This window comes from Myodes glareolus, chromosome 8 (genome assembly GCF_982192425.1).
Source record: "Myodes glareolus chromosome 8, mMyoGla1.1, whole genome shotgun sequence".
Classification (NCBI taxonomy): domain Eukaryota; kingdom Metazoa; phylum Chordata; class Mammalia; order Rodentia; family Cricetidae; genus Myodes; species Myodes glareolus.
Genome location: NC_142033.1, coordinates 67,197,805 through 67,219,247, shown reverse-complemented (window position 1 = coordinate 67,219,247; position 21,443 = coordinate 67,197,805). Strand labels below are relative to the sequence as shown.

At 43.7% G+C, this 21,443-nt stretch overlaps 1 protein-coding gene and 2 pseudogenes across 6 annotated transcripts in view; all 3 read right to left on the bottom strand.

Moving 5' to 3' along the window:
• Nucleotides 1-652: 652 nt before the first annotated feature.
• Nucleotides 653-750, bottom strand: LOC125387659 (U6 spliceosomal RNA; annotated as a pseudogene).
• Nucleotides 751-2,833: 2,083 nt separating this feature from the next.
• Nucleotides 2,834-4,462, bottom strand: LOC125387388 (vesicle transport through interaction with t-SNAREs homolog 1B pseudogene; annotated as a pseudogene).
• A 2,153-nt stretch (nucleotides 4,463-6,615) lies between these two features.
• Nucleotides 6,616-21,443, bottom strand: part of Clnk (cytokine dependent hematopoietic cell linker) — a 229,445-nt gene continuing 214,617 nt past the window's right edge. For all 6 annotated transcript variants that reach the window (XM_085691946.2, XM_085691947.2, XM_048414952.3 and 3 more), the window contains 2 exons: nucleotides 17,137-17,292; nucleotides 6,616-7,805 (listed from right to left, as the gene is read on the bottom strand). In XM_085691946.2, the coding sequence (XP_085548072.2) occupies nucleotides 7,635-7,805; nucleotides 17,137-17,292 (327 nt within the window). In that variant the 3' untranslated portion in view covers nucleotides 6,616-7,634. The remainder of the gene's footprint in view (nucleotides 7,806-17,136; nucleotides 17,293-21,443) is intronic.

The window sequence follows — 21,443 nt, the reverse complement described above, 5'->3', positions numbered from 1 at the left end:
GGTCTCTGGGGAAGGTTGTATGCCAGGTAGTTGATGGATAGTCCAGGCTGTCCCTGATTCCTAGAGACAGTGGGACTGGAGGGGCTCTGGTTTATTTGTTCACCCAGGTATGATGGCTATTATATTAGTCTCATAAAAAGAGTGCAGACCTGGTTCCCTTTTCTATTTGGTATTGTTATAAAGAAAATTGATAGGGTCTCTCTTGGTTTAGACGTAACAGCTTTTGTGTACAAAGGTTCTATTTTTTTCCACTTTAAATGTCTACATTTCTTCTTCTATTTGTTCTGCCTGTGAGGTTACAGTTTTCCACTTCATTAGTCTAACTGTGTTCCTGATACGACTCTCCTCTATCACCAGCGTCCATGGAATCTGTGGACTTGTTTCTTCTGTGTTCTGTTAGTAGTCTTTGTGTTTGGTTGCTTATTTATTTTGAAAGGATTACCAGCATTTAGGGCAATAAAACTCTATTGGCCTCATTATTTTTAAATTTATTTAATTCTGCTCCTTATTATTTCTTTCCTTTGAGCTTAATTTATGCTTCCTTTATAGCTCGTGCTAGGAAGTATGGTGCTTAATGATAGAGTACTCCTCGCTAATGTGTGCAGTTAAAGCTATAAATTCTCTGCTTTGCATTCTTCCTTCTTTTGTTTTTTTAAATGTGGGATGCTTCCCCAATTTGCGTGTCCTCCTTGTGTAGGGGCCATGCTAATCTTCATTCCAGTTCTGGCCTACGTGCTCCCAAGTGAATACAGCTACAAATTCTTATATTACATCTTTAAGCAAAAAGGTTGACATGTCCTTTAAATTTTTAAGCGTACCCTTTGCTATCACTGGGACATATTTTTAAAGTTCTTTGTTTGTTTGTTTTCCTTTGCCTTTAAGAAATACAGAAATGTATGGCTTTATTAACAGTGGAAGAATTTTCTAGATACATTGTTATTAACTTCTAATTTAAGATTGTTTATTTTTAACTTCTGAGAGAATAATTTGTGAGTTTTTTTTGAAGTATTTTAAAATTTACAGAGAATGTTTTATGTGCCAGGAGTTGATCCTTCTTGGTGACTGGTGTGTGGGAGAAGGAGAGTATATGTACTCTGTATCTGTTTCACGAATGAGTTGGTAGATGGAATTAGACCTCACTGGTTGATAGTGATGTAACAGTCTCTATGTCCTTACTTGTTTTCATTTTCTCACCTAGTTAGTTGTCTTGCGTGTTAATGTTTCCAATGGTCGTTCACATTTTGCCTATCTTGTTCCTTTCGGTGTTATCAATGGGTGTTATCAATGCTTCATTCAGGATGTGCGCTGACTTAAGCAGCATTCTGACTTTCTGTGGCATGTCTTCCCTCTGGGAACATTCAGTTTAGATTTCTGTGTCCTTTCCGCTACCACCCTGGATCTATCCCTTATGCTCTTTAATTTTTTTTTTTTTTTTTTTTTTTGGTTTGTGGTTTTTCTTTCATAGTGGAAGCTTCCCCCAAGTGTGTGACCATTCGCATTTGAAGAAAAGGCTCAGGGAAGTAGACCGAAGGACGTCTGCTTGGGTGGGGTTTCCTGTCGCCCAGCAGGAGGCCCCTGTGGCCAGCTGAGCCTGCTGTTTACTCGGGCTTGGGGCCCCTGGGCCCCCCATTGTCCAGCATAGCTCTCACCCCACAGTGGCCCTAAACCTTACAGGCCTAATTTGGGTTGTTCCCCAGATGTGTTTTCTCTCAGTGGCCACCACAGCTAGGCTGGCTGAGTAAAACACTGATTCAGATCAAGGAAGTGTTGGTTCTAATGGGTTCTCAGGATCGTGGATAAAATCTCTTTACCCTCACCCTTTACCTACACTTCATGGCAAGTCATTATGTCAAACTTCCCAGTCTGTCCAGATTTTTGTTTTGGAAATTAGCTTGTATTTTTCTCGCATTTACTCCTTTTAGGCAAGTATTTCTCAATCTGTGGGTCATGACCCCTTTGGGATCATGACTCTTGCACATGGGTCACCTAAGACCATCGAAAAGCATTGATATTTACATTCTGATTCATAACAGTAGCAGAATTACAGTTATGAAATAGCAAGGAAAATAATTTAAATGATCGGTGTGTGTGTGGGGGGGCTTCCCAACGTGAGGAACTGTATTAAAGTCACAGCGTTAGGAAGGTTGAGAACCACTGTTCTAGGCTAACACTGATAACTCCATCTGCCCAGTTCAGAGAACCCCACGCTCAGCAAGGCAACTGTCTTAACTTTCAGGCCTGGAGTGTTTTCCGACTTGTTTATGCTCTTTGCATGCGCGTGCCATGGTGTTTAATTGCCTCTTGGCTTTGCCTGACTTGTGCAAACATTTGCAATTTTGATGCAATGAATCTATCAATCTTTCCCTTTATGATTTATGTTTTCATCTTGCTTAAGAGCACCTTCTGTATCCCAAAGTCATAAAAGTTATTAGACGAGAATGCGGGACTCAATTCTGATTTTGCTTGCAGCTATTTGATTTATATAGAACATATTTTGTTATGACTTGAAGAAGAGAAATAATTACAGGATTTTTTCTTTTCCTAGCCAGAGAGCCAGTTTCCCTAGAAATACTTAATGAATCACCTGTCCTTTCCCTGAGGACGTTACTTCTATTGTCTTCATTCAACCCTCCAACATGTGGTCACTGCTTGACTCCCCGAAGTCTAGAATTGCGCTGTGGGGACACAAGGTCTCCATGTGGACTAAGGACATTCCAAATACTGTCTCCTGGGGTTACCCTTAAAGTCCCTGACCATCTCCGCAAAGTCTTCCCTGTCCATACTGCCCCATGACTCTGCTTTCCCGACCACGTGTGCAGCAACAGACAAGGAAGGAACTTACAAATCTATTATTTTGTCTTGCATGCATTTGTGAACTCGTATACTTCATCTTAACAGATAGCAATGGAGAAGTTAACTGATGTGGGGAGGGGAACAAACCAACATTGGTACATTTAATGTGTACATCTGGATACACTTGAAGATATGCACGCATTTCTGAAACCATGACAACAGTGAAGGTAATAAACATATCAGTGCCTCCCCAACTTGCCCACCCCCTTCTTCTGTGGTAAAAATATTTAGTATGAGACCCATTCTTAATCCAAATTTTTGGTGTGCAATTCATTACTGTTGACCAGAGGCATGGTGTTATAAAGCACATCTCTATAGTTATTTGACAAGTACAACCGAAGCTTTACACACTTTAATGTGTACATCGCCTGGCCATTACATCCCACGTTTCCACTAATGGCCACATTTCTTTATGATGGCTGTAGAGTACTTTCTTGTGAAGGTTTTAGGACATGTGTTTTCTTTATCCCGTGATGAATGTTTAGGCTGACCTTATTCTTTTTTAATCTTGGCTGTTGTAAACAATTCTACATACAACAGACAGAAATGTAGACAGCTCTTCAAGTGTGCCCCTCAGTATTTGCTGATCGGCGCATGAGAGTTGACCTGCTGACTCTAATGATATTTCTTCTTCTTCTTCTTCTTCTTCTTCTTCTTCTTCTTCTTCTTCTTCTTCTTCTTCTTCTTCTTCTTCTTCTTCTTCTTCTTCTTCGGAAGGAGTCATAAACAACATTTATTACCTTGGTATATCATCCTGATCTTGTTGCTGTTCCTTCATAATTCATGTGATTTTCCATCGCCCTCCCTCCCATAGTCTGGCTACACAATGCATTCTTGAACTGTTAGCCCACAGTAGCAATATATATGCTTAACACCGTTCCTTCAGAGTCAAGATTCTGGTCCACAATCCCTTCCCTCCAGGAGGTTCAATGGTGTCGAAAGAATTTGTACTACACAAGACCGATCAGGATGGCTAGCTCCAAAAGATGACGATGGACAGCAGAAGCTTGTTGGTTGTCGCTTTTCTGGACATTGAGTGGAGAATCTTTCGGCATTTGCTCAAGTTTTCATTTGGGTTTACCAGTTTATTCTTGGGATGTCCCAACTGTTCTCGTTGTACCCCCAACTCTTCTATGATTTCTCTACCAAGCTGGTCAGTTTCTGTGGCAATCCAATGAGAACGCTCAGGGCTTTGGGTGGCCCGGTTCAGGCTCTCTGTGCCCTGTAGTAGCAATGCTCTTTGAGACTGTAGCCGATTCAAACGCTCATTCTCTAAAGCACATGCGCCGTACTTCACATCTCCTCGGCCTCCAGGTGTGGCTGTCAAAGGAGTGCTTCTCACCTGGCGATGGAGTTTAACAAGGTCCTTCTGGTAGTTTTGAAGTTTCGACATCATGGGATTACGGAAGTCAGGGGTGCATACCGTAGTTCTTCCTCCATTTCTGCCAACGTTTCATTAGCTTCCTGTTGGCTTTTCATCAAAATCTCTGACCAGCTTCTTCTTCTCTTCGGTTCCCGCAGTCCCCAGCAGCCACTCGGGAACCCCTTGTAGGTCTTCCAGAAGGCCGCGGGAGATCTCGTGCAGCTTCTCGAAATGCTTGGAGCAGGCGCCGAGGTGGCCAAGGCGCAAGTTGCACGTGAGCATCGGCCTCTGAAACTCCGGGCGCAGGGCCCACTCCCTCCTCAGCAATCAGCTGCCCCGTCCCAAAGCCATCGTCGCGACCCTTCTTAATTTTTATCGAGACTCTACTGTCTTCTATAGTGACTGAACCATCTGATACTTCTATTATCAGGTCAAGTTCCCAGCTGACCCATGTCCATTGCTAATTCTTGTGTTTTAATTTTTTTCCCCTTTCGGCTAATTTGACAGCAATTTGTCTGCTTTGAGCTGTGAGTCACATGGCTGTGTCTCCATCTTTATCCCTAGAATCTAGCATAGTACTCATATAGGAATATTTCTTAACATTGCCCTAAGTGTGATTTCCAAAGTGCTTTAGGGGCAATAGCACAAGAAACAAAGAAGATTAAAATTATGCTTTGAATTCCTCTCCACCCTCAGTGACAAGAGTATTACAATATCGAGTTACATACTTGCTTTCTTTTAAATTAACAATCCACAAACTTCAAGTATTGTAAGGCAGATGTGCTTAGCTTGAATACATATTATTAAGACTAAACCAATAGATGTACAAGTGTAATGTGAATCATACATAGTTAAGGCCTTCTTTAAAACATGTGCTCACACACATAATAATAACTATATCTGATAGAGTCAAGCTTGACTTTTTCATATTAATTAGAATGAATTAATTAAATTGCTTGAAGATATAATATAGTTAATCAAACTGGGCAGTGGTGGCGCACACCTTTAATCCCAGCACTCAGGAGGCAGAGACAGGCGGATTTCTGTGAGTTCAAGGTCAGCTTGGTCTATAGAGAGAGTTCCAGGACAGCTAGGGCTGTTACACAAAGAAACCCTGTCTTGAAAAACAAACGAACAAACAAATCTAACATTTTCCTTCCCCTAAAGATCTCAGTGGTGTATTCAAATAGAGATACAGAGAGTAACAGGAAACTAACTTGGATTATCGGTTTATGTGTGCACTTCTGTGTCTGTCTCTCTTGCTCACTCCAGTGTTCTCAACATCTCCAACAGCCCCTAGCAAGGACATGCAGCGTACAGCCAGGGCTGTGACGGTGCTGCCTGATAACTGGAGGAGACACAGATGTCGTCCAAGAGAAATCTCTGGAATTCACAAGTGCCATTACCAGAGGAACTGAAATTCCATTGTCCTACTGAGGCTAGGTGCCAAGTGACATTTTTAAAATGGAAAATGAGATACTAGTTAGAAAGACCGAAACATCTTAGCATGCTACCCATCACTGGCTTTTTCAGCTAGGGATCCAATAAAACCAGTAAGTGGAGAACAGAAGAACTGTACTTCCCAGCTTTAGTCACAAATATGCCGCCTTAAGATCAAGCCAAGGTGTTAGTATCTATTGTAAGAATGAAGTACACTCAGTTTTTCATATGCTATCCCTTAGTCATCAATTGCAACAGAACACCTCATTGTAACAGACACTGGAAATAGTAAACACAGGAATGTTGCCCAGCAATTCAGTGGACAAGTCCCTGGCAAGTAATTTCTGTGTCTGTTACAGAGTTCAAAGCTCAGATCTCCAGCCAGTGAGTTGACATGATGAGGCACCAGGACCCAGCCCTTTCTGCTAAGCATGATGCTCTAGTCTATGGGCAAACTCTGGTCTGGATCTTCCTACAGAGAGCATCTTGCCTGCCACCATTTTACAAAACAATGCTAGAAATTGCTTGTTCTGTTTGCATTTGATTCTCTTACCTTTTCACTCTCTCTCTTTTGGAGGCACTGTCTTATGTAATCCTGGATGGCCTTGAATTTGCTGTATAGTCATGGATGACCTTGAGATTCTGACCCCCCCCACACACACTGCCTCTACTTCCCAGGTGCTGAGCTTACAGGTCTGTACCACCACACTCGGTTTTATACAGTGCTGGGAATTTAACCTAGGGCTGGGTGTGCTTTCTGCCAACTTAACTACATTCTCCTGTCCTCTAGCTAGTTTTATTTCTTCATGAAAACTCAAATTTCATAAATGCTCCATGAATTTTACATGTGGTATTTGGTAATAATTGAAGCCATGGCGTATGGTATACCTATTTATTCAATGACACCTTATTTTGGTGAACTAAGTGTACTATAAGCATTTAAGGTGGATAAATATGTATTGTTAAAGTACAACTTTAATTATAAGAGCTCATAGCTCAATTATAAAAGCCCATAGAGTAGAGAATATATCTGGGATGACGCAGAGACATGGAACAGACAAACTGGGTTATGATCCAGGCTCTCTTCTTACACTAAATGAGATCTTTGAATGCCCCTGCCTCATCTGTGTTATAAAGTAGGAATACACTGCCTGAGAAGAGACAATGCCATGATGTGCTTTGCTGTTGTAACTATCAGTACTCTTCTGAGGACAGTTCTTCCCTTCCTGTAATGGAAACGTATCATTAAACTGCTCAAAACATTGTCGCTGTAACTCAAATGAATGCTTGCTTTATGATTGGGGTGAGCTCTGTGTTCCTCGCTATGGATCTGCTAGTTCCATGAACGTCACCGTTCAGAAAGTAGGCTGACATCTGGGCCTCTGGCCATTTCACATCATGGTCCCCTTATTTCTTCTCTCTGTCTGCAGGCTGATATTCACAATGGCTTTTTTTTTTTCTCTCATACCACATCTCTTTCCAGTATTTGAATTTCAAGGATTACAGATAAATAGAACTAAATAACATTCATTGTCATCCTCAGCATCCAAAAAATAGCATTCTAGGGCAAGACGTTCTGAACTGAGGTCAGCCTGATGTCCTCCACTGAGTAGCAGTTTGGGGATCTCACACCTGCTACAAACATCGAAATTGTCAGATCTTGTTGCATTAGCTACTCATCGCTAATGTATGATAACCATGTCTACAGTTTCCCATTTAGAAAATTCTTTTTAAAACCTAGGTTTGATTTTTCTTTTTTGCAGATTGCACATATTTCTTCTATGACTCAAGCTTTCAAGCCATAATTGAGCTCTCAAGTTCTATTACAGATTTTTTTTTACAGAGTCAAGAAAGCCATCGTTTGAAGGCACAGACAATATAATTTGTGATAAATGCAGATGGTAGAAGCGTTGAATCCTTTGAGCTGAGGATGAGCCACGGTCCAGGCGGCTGATGTGGAAATACCTGGCTAGGCTGCTTACTCATGAAGTGCCTGGCTGGAGTACGGAGTCAGTGGAAGCCTGCCGAGAGGCAGGGGCTGGGTGAGATAGCACTGCTGCCTGTGCACACCGGCCTTGTCTTTTCCATCGATTAGTATGATGGGGAAACGCTTGTAGTATTCAATGATGTCTTCCACAGAATCAAACATCTGAAACACAGAAAGCAAAGTGAACATGTTTGAACGCATCTGGTGCCTGTAGTGCAGCTCAGCTGTTGCATGCTACTCAGGGAAGGTGACCGATTTCATACTTTTGACTTTGTAGTGAGACGTGTTAGAAAGTGATATTGGTGGTGGTGCTCTGAGATAGGGTCTCACACTGAAGCTCAGCCTAGCCTAGAGCTCATTCTGGAGCCCAGATGGGCCTTGAACCTGCAGCAAACATTGTACCTCTGCCTCCTCAGGAGGATAGCATTACACGGGTCAGCCACCATGTCTGACTTACCCTTTCTATGTCTGACTCACTCTTTTCTTCCTTCCTTCCTTCCTTCCTTCCTTCCTTTCCTTCCTTCTTTTCTTTCTCTCTCTCCTTTCCTTCCTTTCTTCCTTCATTCCTCCCTCTCTCCCTCCCTCCCTCCTCCTTTCTTTCTTTGAGGATGTAGCAAACAAGCAATTGAAGGATGACTGACAAACACAAGGAGAGGACAAGGGTGTTGGGACCATTTGGAGTCCTGGCCTCCAGCTGCTCTTCCCTGCGAGAGATCTTTACTTTCCTTCTGATTTGAGTTACTAAAGCTGTGTCACAGTTGTTTACCAGCTCTGCTTCACGAGCACGTGTTGCCCTCAGCCTTGAGGATCAGAGGATAAGGTTTTCACCTGTTGGTCCACTTGATTGTTGGGTATATAAGCCTCCATGGTGTTATTGAATAAAGGGCTTCTTACCAGTGACTAGAGGTCCGTGTATCTGTCTGTTTGTGTGTTTCAACTTCCAGCTCCTTGCCTGAAGCCCGGAAGCTCACAAACTGTATGGTAGCGCATAGAGCGCAGACGGGCCTTGTGCGCTGCACAAGGGGGAATGAAAGTGCTTGTGGACCTAATGGTAGCTCTGAAGTTTCCTGTGTACAGAATTTTCCCAGTCAGACCACTTACCTCAAAGATCCTCCCAGCTCCATCACAGCCTTCCCAGCCCATGACCTGAATGAATTATTTATGAGGTCATCACAAATGAAGGCTTGAGTTCAATGTCTGGGTGTTCTGCCAGCTATAAGCTGGGTGACCCAAGGCCAACTTCTTAAACTCAGTTTCTCTGTCTACAAAGAGTGCTGGTGACAATGGGACTTGCCTCTGTGTTGTGAGCATCAGTGGAACTTAGGCAAGGACAGCATCTGGAAGAAAGCCTTCCCTATATTTCCGCACACAGTGAGGGTCAATAAATATGAGAGCATGGGATGCATTCTAGACTCTCTTCACAAGCCTCAGGAAGACAGGGAACTTTTGGAATTTCACTTCCAATTTCAAACCAAGGATGGGCTTTTCTTCCTTTACACTCAACAAAGTGGTCAATACAGAGAACCTTTTTGTGCAGCGCTTGTCCAGTGAATGTGTTCACAGACAGTTAAGGGCAGATAATCACTCTGATAAGAGTCGCCTCACCATTTGACTCCATGGATAATTTCTATGAGATCACACTATTAGGGAGCAAGGCAGGTGCAATAAACCACGCTCCTGTCCCTTCTTAGTGGATCCAGTGCTGTACCCACAGCTGCAAGGCTGCCTGCAAAGGCTGGGAGAAAAGGCTGTAATTAAGCTTCTATTTTTGTCTTTGATTCCCCCCTCCAAGGACAACAGAGAATGTCAAATGTCCTAATATTAGATACTAAAGCCTGTTTAAATCCTTTGTGTCTGTCCTATATGCAAGTGGTAGACAGTCCCCCCCCCCCCTTGTCAGGAAAGCAGAAAGAGAGGAGGGAGGGAGGAAGGAAGGGAGAGAGAGAGAGAGAGAGAGAGAGAGAGAGAGAGAGAGAGGTGTGAGAGAGGAGCTCTGCAGAGGAGGATAAGGAAGAAGTCAGGGAGATGAGAAAGAAAGACATGGGCTATTGTTAATCTGTCTTTTAGTCTTAAAAGCTTAAATTGCCAAACCAGGTGATTGGAGGCACATGCCTTTAATCCCAGTACTTGGGAGGCAGAGGCAGGTGGATCTCTGTGAGCTCAAGGCCGGCTTGTTTACAAAGGAAGTTCCAGAAACCTTGTCTTGAAAACAAACAAACAGACAAAAAGCTTAAAAGCAAGCAAACAAACAAAAAGCTTAAGTTGTCAAGTAATATCATCATTTTTAGAAACCCACTGCTGCCCAGGTGTCCGCACAAAGAGGTATGGACAAGTCTTGTAACCCTGGGTAGCCATGAAATGGTTGCTGGTCCAGTCAGTGAATAATTAGGCATCGTGAGCTAAATATTGTACCTTCAGCACATCCATATCTGTGACCTAGAATCTATGCTCATTACTCTATGTTTTGAAAGTATTAATAGCATTTTATTTGGCAAATTACACTCTTGAATGGAGTTCACCCTAGGTTATCCCTAGGAAGACACAGGTCCTAGATGGAGTCCTGTGGCAGTGAGATTTTAATCAGAGAAGATGTTTCCCGGGAGGCAAGCACTGGAGCCAAGAGCCAGGGGCACCAAGGGTGGCAGAGTGTCTCCTTGGGGTGGGGAAGGGTTGGATGTCAGACTTCTGCTCTCCAGCATTGATGAGTTTCTCCTGTCCTAAGCCTTCCAGGTTGTAGAAAGTTATGGAAAGACAGAACACTAAAGCAATGGGTACTCCTGGATCTGAAACCAGAGATCTGTCTTCCTGACCTGTGGAATAACCTCCCAGGTTTTTGTTCTGGGGATACATGACCTTGCTTGCCTTCTGTGTTGATGAGGATGGCAGACTGCAAGAGCCTGACCTGGGTCTGGCCCGGGTGCTTCTTAGAGGCCTTGTGGTATGGCGTTCCCCCTTTGCCTGAGGTACAGGGACTCAAGGAAAGGACTTTCCGGGGTCAGCTCAGAAGAGACTGGCTCCTTCGCAGCACCTGCCTTTGTGTACCTGCCGTGGTATTTATACCGAGCCATCTCTCACACGGATGGCTGCTGTGAGCCAGGAGCTACTGTCTTCCTGTGCCATTACGAAGCCCACAAGGTAGATGAAAATGAAATGAAGTGAATATTGTCCCCACAAGCCTCTTCCTCATCATGTGTTTCCTGCTGAAGTGGCCGATGATGCTCTTTGTCTGAGCACAGATGGAAGATCTGGGAGGTCTTGCATTTGAGCAGAGATTTCTGAATCTGATTTCTTCCAATTCTCTTAACGATGAGAAGTTCTTCAGTAAGACAGAGGGGTCAGGTTTGAAGGCACATGGGCCCATCTCACTCTGACAGCAGGCCTCAGCGCTTCCCAACAACAGTGAGAAGAATCTCTGTAGATTGCGGTTTCTCTCAAGATGCTCGGCACACATAAGCTCCAAGTAGGCATTGCTTATTCTCAACTTGCAGTGCCTGGGGCTGTCATCAGCTGGGTGAGATTGTGTGAGAAGGCCGAGTTGTTTGCCAAGGAGAGTAAATCCCAGCACTGCTCTTTACTTCCTCTTTCTGGGCTTCACTTTCACCATCTAGAAAATGAGAGCAGCGCCTGCCTCCCAGGGTGACTCTGAGTCCTCAGTGCATCCATGTGCCTGTGTAGAATGCATGTATTTACATGCTCTACAGATGAATGAAAGGGAAACTCATGTCCCAGGGGTGCAAAGAAGAGAGAATTATGGACTAATATAGAAAGAGGATTTCAAAAGCAGGTGCTAGGATCCTGTAATTGGAACAGCTTGTCAGGCGCTTATGGTGGGGTGTACAGGTGGCCTCAGATGACAGTTCCTTACCTCCAAGGCAGCCCGTGGATAGCTTGTGATCCGATAAGATGCTGTTAGAATGTAAGTACACTGTTACACTGCATCCTCTCTTTCATTAGCAGGTAAAGCATGGTGTGCTGGGAACAAAGCTGAGTCCTTAGTAAAGGCTCTGCTTCTCCCCAGTGAGTGGGACTCAACCATGTGGCCTTCCTAGAAGTGCTTCAAGGACCATGTGAGGGAGCAAGTTACAAATCTCCTGGAGGAGAGAGGGCCCTAGAGTAGCCATTTCTTAGTTCTATAAGGGAAAGAAACCATGAATTCCAAGCATTTAAAAAAAATCATACAATGTTTTTATTATTGTTAAGATGAAAAATTCTGTGAGCTAGAAGAAGATGTTGACGGATGCAGTGAACTGGAGCTGGCTGGTCTGTTCACCATAGTTTTCTATCTGCATGGGGTTGTTAACAAAAGGATGCACCAATAATCACAAGAAAATTGTAACTAATAATTATGGCGGGACCTATCCTACCCTGTGTCACCTCTGTTCACTGGCTTGCTAGTCCTCACACCAATGAACTGGCCACTTGGCTCTTGAGTTTTTAGACAATGCCTCTGAGTGTGGCTGCATTTGGCCATTTTTGTGTTACCCTGTTTACCAGCTCAGTTCGTGCATCGTGGGAGGAAAGGCTGGAGAACTGATCTCCTTGTCTATCTTAGTTGTCATTGCATTGCCCTGATAAAACACCCTGGCAAAAGCGGCTTGAGGAGAAAGGATTCTGGGAGTAGGTTAAGATTCAGTGCAGTCCATAGTGCTGGGGACATCCTGGTAGCGGGAGCCTGCGGCAGCTGGTCATACTATATCCACGGTCAGGAGGCAGAGAACCATGAATTCTGAGTCTCAACTTCCTCTCCTTTATATGTGGTGCACAGTGCTTTTATGGTGGGTCTTTACACCTCAATTAATGGAATCAAATTCTCGGGGGAGTGTTTCTTAGAAGATTCTAGATATATCAAGTTGACAGTATTACCCATCTTACTGTCCCCTCCCCAGTGCTGGCTACCTCTCCTCAGGTCACATGAGATTCTCAGAAAAGTACTCTGTATCAGAGACTAGATGCAATCAGGACTCTTCATACAGGCAGATGACAGGCTTGCCACACATGTGCTCACTATCTAAGCCCTGGTGACATTATTTCAGCATCTACTGATGAACTACTGGTATTTATGGATGATCTGGATGGCACTGTGTAAGTTTGCAAGTTCTGTCATAAGAGGGGAAGAAATAATGTCGGTCATAACAGACTGAAAGCAACAACAGAAATCTATCTCCCCACAGTTCAGCGGGCCAGAGGTCCCAGGCATCTACGTGGTGACTCTCCCTGAGCCTGTCTCCTTTGGTGGCAGATGGCTGACTTCACCTGATGTTTTTGCTCACATCTTCTTCCCTCTCCATGTTAGCTTTTCTTTTATCTTTGTTAAAATCATACTAGGATTTACTTTGAAATATAGTTTGAAATCAAGTCATTTATAACAGAGGTACACTGGTAGTCTAGTCCCATGGTAAACTTATAGAACAAACAGGACACACACAATGAGACTACAGTGAAGAAAACATGTTTTTACATTCAAGTTATATTAGAACTTATACTAAAATAGTCTGGTTCCTTTTATTTTCCAGGGTAAAGTTAATATGCTTCAAGAATTACATGTATCACCCTGGCTCTTTCTTCTGTAGGTACTTAGAGATTGGACATTCCTCAACTGTCTGCTCTAAGCAGGCTTTGCCCCAATGCCCTGGGGTCAGATAAGAATAGCTGTTGAATGCCAGATCTCAGAAACGTCTACTGAAAGCTATTAAATGGTCATCAAAACTATTTCAGTTAAATGAAAATGGGGAATGGACAGAGGCTGGAGAGATGGATCAATGGTTAGAAGCATTTAATGATTTTGTAGGGGACCCAAGTTCTAGTCCCAAAATTCACATGGTGGCTCGTAAACACCTATTCTCCAGTTCCTGGGTATCTGATGCCCCTTTCTGGTGTTCTTGGGCACCTGCGCTTATGTGCACAAACACAGATACCCACATAGACATATAATTAAAAATAAAATGAATATTATAAAAGACTTTAGTATAACTGTTGGCAGATGCCTATTTACTACACTTAAGAAATAAGATCACTGGGTCTCAGTATTGTATCCTATTCTGATGAGCCCATGTGCCCTTTCAACATTCTCTCCTGTGTGCCTTGGGAAGATGGAACTATTAAGAACAAGCTGTATGCTCTTTTGGTATACATTAATGTGTTGGCTTGGATGTTTCATTTTTAACTTTCAAATGTCTATCTTGTTTTTGGCCCTGGCATATTTTAACTAGATGCTTTTAATCTGATTCCCTACAGGTAAATCTATAGAGCCACAACACTTGTTTTTCCTCGATAGAAATTAGAAAAAGTTGACTCCTTTACTATTCCCCAAATATAAACTTAAATGGGATCATTTAAAAGATACTCAGGGGCCCGAGAGGTGGCTCAATGGGTAAGAGCAATTGCTATTCTTGAAGAGGCCCTGGGTTCTGTTCCCAGCTCCCACATCTACTGACTTACAACTCTAGTTCCAAGTGATCCAGTGTCCTCTTCTGGTCTCTATGTGCAGTTGCATACATGTGGTATGCATAATGTACTCAGGCACACACACATACACATAAATAAATAAAATTTAAAGGATCTTAGTTAGAGAATAATCACACTCAAGTACAACTGTGAAAGTGACCCTACAACTATCTTTACAGTGCACGTGGCACAAAACAAACCAAGTGGATATACTGCTGCATCAGCTGATGATTTTCATGAGTAAAACCTCAAGTAAATTTGTTTCAGAACAGTTGACCACTGTTTGTGAATACAGCAAAATGCAGACATTAGTGTCTCATGTTGGACCAAACATTAGTGTCTCAGGTTAGACCAGACATTAGTGTCTCAAGTTAGACATTAGTATTTCGTGTTAGGCCTGTGTTTCAAGTATCTGAAATGCCCTTGTTTATGTATTTTAAGAATAAAAGAGAGTGGAAACAAGGTGGCTCAAAGGCTTTGGAAAGGATACTTAGTGACAGTGGCTTGATATTTTTTCCTCTAGTGTGTTCTTATTGAGGTCATGAGACACAGCAATTGCAATCTGGGATCATTTGGAAAATGTTTGTTCTTCTCTGGTTCAATATGGCTGCCATGCAGTCACTGACAAATCATAACCCAGCTCCCTCCTCCACCCCTTTTTTTTGAGATAGGGTCTCATGCTAGCCTAGAAGTTACTATATAACTGGGGATTAACTTGATCCTCTTGCCTCTACCTCCCAAGTGCTGGGATTACAGATGTGCACCGCCATACCTGTTTTATGTAGATGGAACACAGGGCTTCATGCTTGCCAAGATAGTACTCTATCCACCGACCCACATCCCAGTGTTTCTTTCTGCTAGTGACCTATTTCCATCTGTGCATCAAGATCCGTGGCATCTGTTAAGCTGCTCCTCCTTCTTACTAGCGTTTCTAGACTGAGTTAGACTATTACATCACTCTCTGCAGACGGCCTTCAGCTTCTCCATCAATTGTACACTTGGTTTCTAGATGGCATGTGTTCTTCCTGGCTGCTACGCTTATTGTACAGTAGGTATTGCTTCCTGGCAGATCCCTTCCCTTGTTTCAAGGCAGAAGCTGGGCCACTCAGCTGAGGAGTTAAGACCAACACTTGAGCCTCAGTAAGAATATTCAAGAAAAGTCTTTGCAACTTCAAGCTTGGACTGCAGCAGTACCAGAGAGTCCCAGGAGACACAGATACCATTTCCCCTTTCCAGAAAAAATGAAGCATGGATGGAACACAGGCCAAGAGTCCTGATGAGAGCTTCTAACTGTCACTGTATCTCTGACTCTCTGACTTCCTAGTGCTTCTCACTTGTATGTGTATGCACATGTATATATGCTTGTGTGTACTTAGATGTCGATACATGTGTGTTCAGGAGGGCAGAGAACAAGTTCAGGAGTCATTTTCAGATGTTGTTCACCTTATTTTTTGTTTGGTTTTCTGAGACAGGGTTTCTCTGTATAGCTTTGGAGCCTGTCCTGACACTTGCTCTGTAGACCAGGCTGGCCTTGAACTCACAGAGATCTGCCTACCTCTGTTTCCCAAGTGCTGGGATTAAAGGTGTGCGCCACCACTGCCCAACTCACCTTATTATTTTTTGAGACAAATTCTTTCACTGAAGAACTGAAGTTTACCAAGTGGGCTAGTCCGGCTGTCATTGAGCCTCAGGGATCTACCTGTGACCACCTCCCCAGCCCTGTGATTTCTCTTTGAAAAATACTTGTTTATTTTAAAGAAGTCAGTCCTGTTGGATTAGAGGTTACCTCTGTCATTGAATCTTAAGTCCCTTTGTAAAGGCCTTATTTCCAAGTGTAATACTACTGTGAAGTCTTTGTACTTCAGATATCATCTTGTAAATTTGGGAACGGGAGACACACACTCCACACCATGACCCCTCCAGTGGATGAAGTCAAAGTCTGGAGCCTTGACTTCCACAGTACAAAGAATGACCAGCACTGAATCACAGGGATGCGGATCCTAAGAGTTTGCACTTGAGATTAAAGCCCAGAAAAGTGGAGGGATGTGCCCATATTCACATCCTTAGTAGAAGGTGATGTGCAGCTGACTTCCTTCTTCCCCATTTTCTCTCTTATTTTTTTCATCAAAGAAAGGCTGGGGGGTACAGCCTTTGCTTACTGTCCTGCTTATTGCTTCCACCTTTGACCATTTACTTAATTTTCTAGGGCTCAGCCTCTGTAATTCTGAGATAGGAACAATCACATCAAAAAAATTGTTGAGGATTGAAATAGGATGATGCACATAGAACAGACCTGGAATATGTATTCAACTAAAGCATCTCCTCTTGATCAGTTGATTTATATAGTTACTAATTGATGTTTAGTTGATTTTTTTTTTGTAGCAATGTAGAACCTAGGGTCTCACATGTGCGAGGTGAACCCTCGACCAGTAAGCCACACCCTCAACCCTATTTGTACCTTTGAAGATAGGGTCACACTCAGTTGCCTAGGCTAGCCTTGGCAATCTTCCTGCCTCAGACTCTTACCTACGTGGGGCTATTGTTCTCTGCTACTAGGCCCAGCAATGGGTAGATTTGCCAGTAGATGGCCTCCCATCAGCACACCTGTGCTGAGAGTGGGACCTCAGCTTAGCACCAAATTCTACTGTTGAACACACACTCACTTTGAGGACCGAATCTTGTGGATAAGTGAAAGATGCTTGACTTCAGAAATGCCTGCAGTGAACTTGGGGAGGTGGGAGAAGAGAGTGGAGCATGGGCTGAGAGAAGCTCTCCACCAGTCAGAATGTAGCTGCTGCTTTCTGAATAGGTTTCTCTGATAGGTTTAGGACGACAGGGGACATTCTGTGGCCTTGAGGACTGCTGGCCTGGTGAGCTGAACAGCACGACAGGGTGTTCATGAAAGGGTCTAGAAGGGTATCATTGCAGCGTCTTTTCAATCCTGTCCTGTGCTCACTGGGGTAGATAGGCAAGGATTTAGCACCTCTCAAACTTAATATTTCTTTTCTACTTCTGGCCAAGGAAAGAGAAGTCGTTGGATTGCACCCACCTCATTTCCTCTGAGTCCTGTCCCCAGGGCAAACTGCTGATTGCTCTCTAGAAAGCGAATTTTCACATTGTAGACTTTGTTCCCATAAAACACCACCAAAACATAGGGTTCTGCCTTGGATTTTGTGGAACAATCTCGGACCAAAAAGGTACCATCCTGAAGAAAAGAAAAAAGGAGTTATGGTTATCTTCTCAGGTGCCTATGGCCCTGGTCTTAAGGTGATGTCAACAATGATGCTTTTGTGAGGTTCGTGGCAACACAACTGCACCTTCCATTTAACTCAGTGAGCTTTTCTTGAGTTCCTGTTGGGGTTTGAATATGAAGTGTCCACTAAAAAGACTTGTGTGTTAACTGGTGGTGTTACAGGGAGACAATTGGTTTATGAAGGTGCTAACATTCCGAGGCTAAGCCATTGGTGAGTTCAAAGCTGAATGGGCCTAGGTAGGGCCTAGTCATAGGAAGTTGGCCATTGTGGGGAGGTGCGGCGGGGAACAGGGGAGGGGGTTGTTGCCTCTGAAAAAGGTATCTCGGCCTCATCTTCTTTGCTTCCTGGTTACTGTGAGGTGGGCAGCCCTTCACGCATAGTACTTCTGCTTTGCAACAGATCTAAAAACAATGGGATCAGCCTACTAGGGGTTGAAACAAGGACCCTCCCCCTTCCTTCTCAAAGTTTCCCAGGTCTTTTGCACAGAAATGGCTGACACAGTGTCTATATGAATGAGATTTCTTTTTCTGCCTCCTGAGAGTGTACCACATACACAGTGGTGATTCCTTCTTAAAAAATCTCCCTCTACTCTCTGCATAATTCTTACATCCTTAATGAGGCTTTCATATTAGATTTACCAGCCAGTCCTTTGTTTGATCTTCTGTCCCCAGCTCCTGGCTCCAGTTAGGCTACCGTTTTCTGAATGGACATTTGCTCTGGGTTTCCTATCTGTTGCACACTGCCCCCTTTCTGCACAGGGAGGTTCTCCTTTGTCCCTCTCTGGTGTGTTTCTCTGCCCTTGCCCACTGCTCATATGTCTCCTGTTCATCTTGGAGGTCAAATCTTATTCTAGAGAGAGGAGGAAGCCTTCACAGACAATGCAAAGATCTTAGCCCAAGGAATTGGCCCCCTGTGTGAGGAAGATTCCAGTGCAGGATCAGGGTTCCCAAAAGTGGGGTGGGGGTTTGCAGAGACTGATGCCAGAGTAGAGAGAAGGAAGCAGGAAATACAGCCTGAAGTGTGGTCAAGGCAAGGGCAGCACCAGGAAGAGGAGATTGGAAACGTACAAGAATCTTTAGTGTCTAATCTAAGGCCAAGGGGTGGCTAGCAAAGGTAGGCAAAGGATCAATAGGACCGAAGAGATCAAGGGCTGAGAACAGGGCCTGGGACAGAAATAACCAGACACACTGGAGAGAATCACTCGAGGTGAAAGTGTGAGGTTGAAAGGTGAACACACTGCAGGGCTTGTCAGGGTTCTGCTGTGTCGTCCACGTGCTGGAGGGCACTGAATGTCCCAACTGGAAATGTCATAAATGGTAAATGTCATAAAATAGCATAGGGATAGACAGTATATATGATGATTTGTATTTCTAATCTTTATATAGTCATCTGTACAGAGTGCATGGAATATTGATAAGTAATCTATAATATAGATAATCTATAACATATCAATATATAAAACACTATGCCATACAATATGTTTCTCTAACAAACACTAAATTTAAGAATGGCACTATTATTTTGTGTTTATGTTATAATGAGGTAAGCAGCAGAAGCCTACCGAGAGCTGCCCTTAAGGTGAGCAGCATCTTACATGCATTGTTTCATTTGGTCTTTACCTAAATCTTGAGGGAAAACTTTTATCTCCATTTTCTGACACTTGGATTTGGCTTTTGAGCCTAAGAAAAATATCCCAGGCTTAGCAGGTGTGTCTAACATTGAGACCGGACATGAGGTTGCCATCTACAAAATTCATGTTTAAGAAATGAGCAGTCAACATTTCAAAGAGAAAAAGAAAGTCTGGAAAGATGGCTCAGCCATTAAGAGCTCTTGCAGCTCTGTCATGAGAACCTAGTTAATTTCCCAGTGCCCAGATCAGACAGCACACAAAATCATGCCTATCTCTGAGGGATCAAACATGTCCTTCTGGCCTCTGTGAGCACCCCCCACACACATGTGCGTACAACCACACACTTGAAAAAAACTAATACAAATAAAGCTTTTTTTTCCATTTTTTTGAGACAGGATTCTCTGTGTATCTCTGATTGTCCTGGAACCCACTCTGTAGGCCAGGTTGTCCATGAACTCACAGAGATCTGCCAGCCTCTGCCTCCCAGGTACTGGGATTAAAGGTGTATGCTACCACACCTTGAATTCACAGAGATCCGCCTGCCTCTGCCTCCCTGAGTGCTGGGATGAAAGGCGTGCACCAGCACTGCTCAGCTCAAATAAAGCTTTTAAAAAAGTTACAAAAAAAGTCTCATAATGATTTTAGTAAATGAACAATTGTATGTTGGCCTGCATTCAGAGCTGTTCTTGGTCACGCGTGGCTAGTGGTCAGACAGCTAGCAGATGATCAACCTGAAAGCCAAGCTTGAAGCCCAGCAATGTAAGCCTGGTGACTTCTGCTCCATCAAGGGCGATGAGGAACCATCTGCGGGTCTCTCTGCAGAAAGCGTTCATTCGGAAGCAGAGGCTTACGGCTCCAGCACGGAACACTGCCAGAGATCAGGAAGGCGGATGGGGGCCAAGAACTGGGGCCAAACTTGAGCTTTTCTTCTTAAACTCTGCAAGGCACTTGTCAAAATAAAACTGGGAGATCTTTCATTTCAATTAAATTATCTCTCATAATGGGGAAACGCTTCCTGACAAGACGATGCAAACAGAAAAGGGAAACGCCGTCATTCGGCGCAGACAGTGCCATTCTGTGTCTTAGGAGGAGGCGGCATAGGCCACATGGAGGAAGGGAGCATTTGAGGAGCACCAAGCCCGGCCACAGCAGTGCCAGATGGCCTGAACGTTGCTCTCCTGACAGTTCACATGTGGGCTTCGGCGTCTGGGTCCTCTAAGATTGATTTCTGGTGAAAGTCCAGCTGTGTGACTGTAGTAGTGTAGTGGGTAATGGTTACCCAAGAAAGGAAGCCTTGGCTGGGGTCTACCATCACTGCGCCCCATCCTATGATGGCAGAGGCCAGACACATCTGAGGCCATGACAGAGGGAGGGGTTAGAGGTTCTAGGATAGGGGACCAGTCAACCTCAAGCTCCATCCCACTGCAGAGAACTGTCATGGTAGCTGGAAGCAGCCGAGACTTGGTGAAATGGGTACCAATCTCTTTGTTGTGACTGAGACCCTGTCTTCAGCTTCCCCACCTATGGAACGGGATAGTTCCACTTATTCCTGATAGGGTCATTAAGGTTTGCGGGCAATGTTCTTTGCCTCTACTGCTAGTGTAAACAAACTAACATGAGATTAGTGACTTAAAAGTAAAGCCATTCTTGCATAGTTTTGGCGGTTAGAAGTCCAATGTGGGTCTCTGAGCTAGAGCTAGTGTGGGGGTATGGAGTCTGTGGCTGTGGCTCTCATTGTCCCTAGAGGTAACCAGAATTTCTTGCTCATGGTGCCCCCATCAGTCTGACCTCTACTTAAATAATCATGTATTTTCTATGACATCCCTGCTTATCGGGGATCACATGGGGTCATTCAGCTCAGGATGACCTTCACATCTTAACTCCAACTTAAATCTGCTAGGTTCCCTTTTCTATATAAAGTGATTTGTTCACAGATTCTAGGATTTAGGACATGGTATGTGGGGTGGGGAATGGCCACGATTCTGTCTATCTTAGCAACTGATGAGTAATTTACTTTTTACATCAATTGTATGTTTTCTTAGATGGGTTGGAGACCTGTGATTTATTCACTAATTAACGGATTCATTCACGTTGTGTTTTCACATTCAGCAGTAAATCTGTTTGAGAATCTGTTTGAGAAACACAGCAGCTATTTGTTATTTCTAAGTAACCCAGCGTCACTCGCATTGTGATGAAGAATGGGTAGTTATTCAAGGTTTTCTGTCCTTTGGGTTACATGGTAGGCGGGCACCTCCCTATTCCCTTTGAAATTAGCTTTGGTCTTGGAATTTGCTCAGGGAAAAGGTGAAGTATATTACTCCTGGGGAGATGTGTGGAGAGCCAGAGTGGGAAGGTAGAAGCACACTGTGGACACAGGGCCTCACGCAGACCAAATAAATATTTATCTGGAATCTGGTGAGCGGTGAAGAAATAGTATCACGTGGTAAATGACAGACATCTTGGGGGTATCTG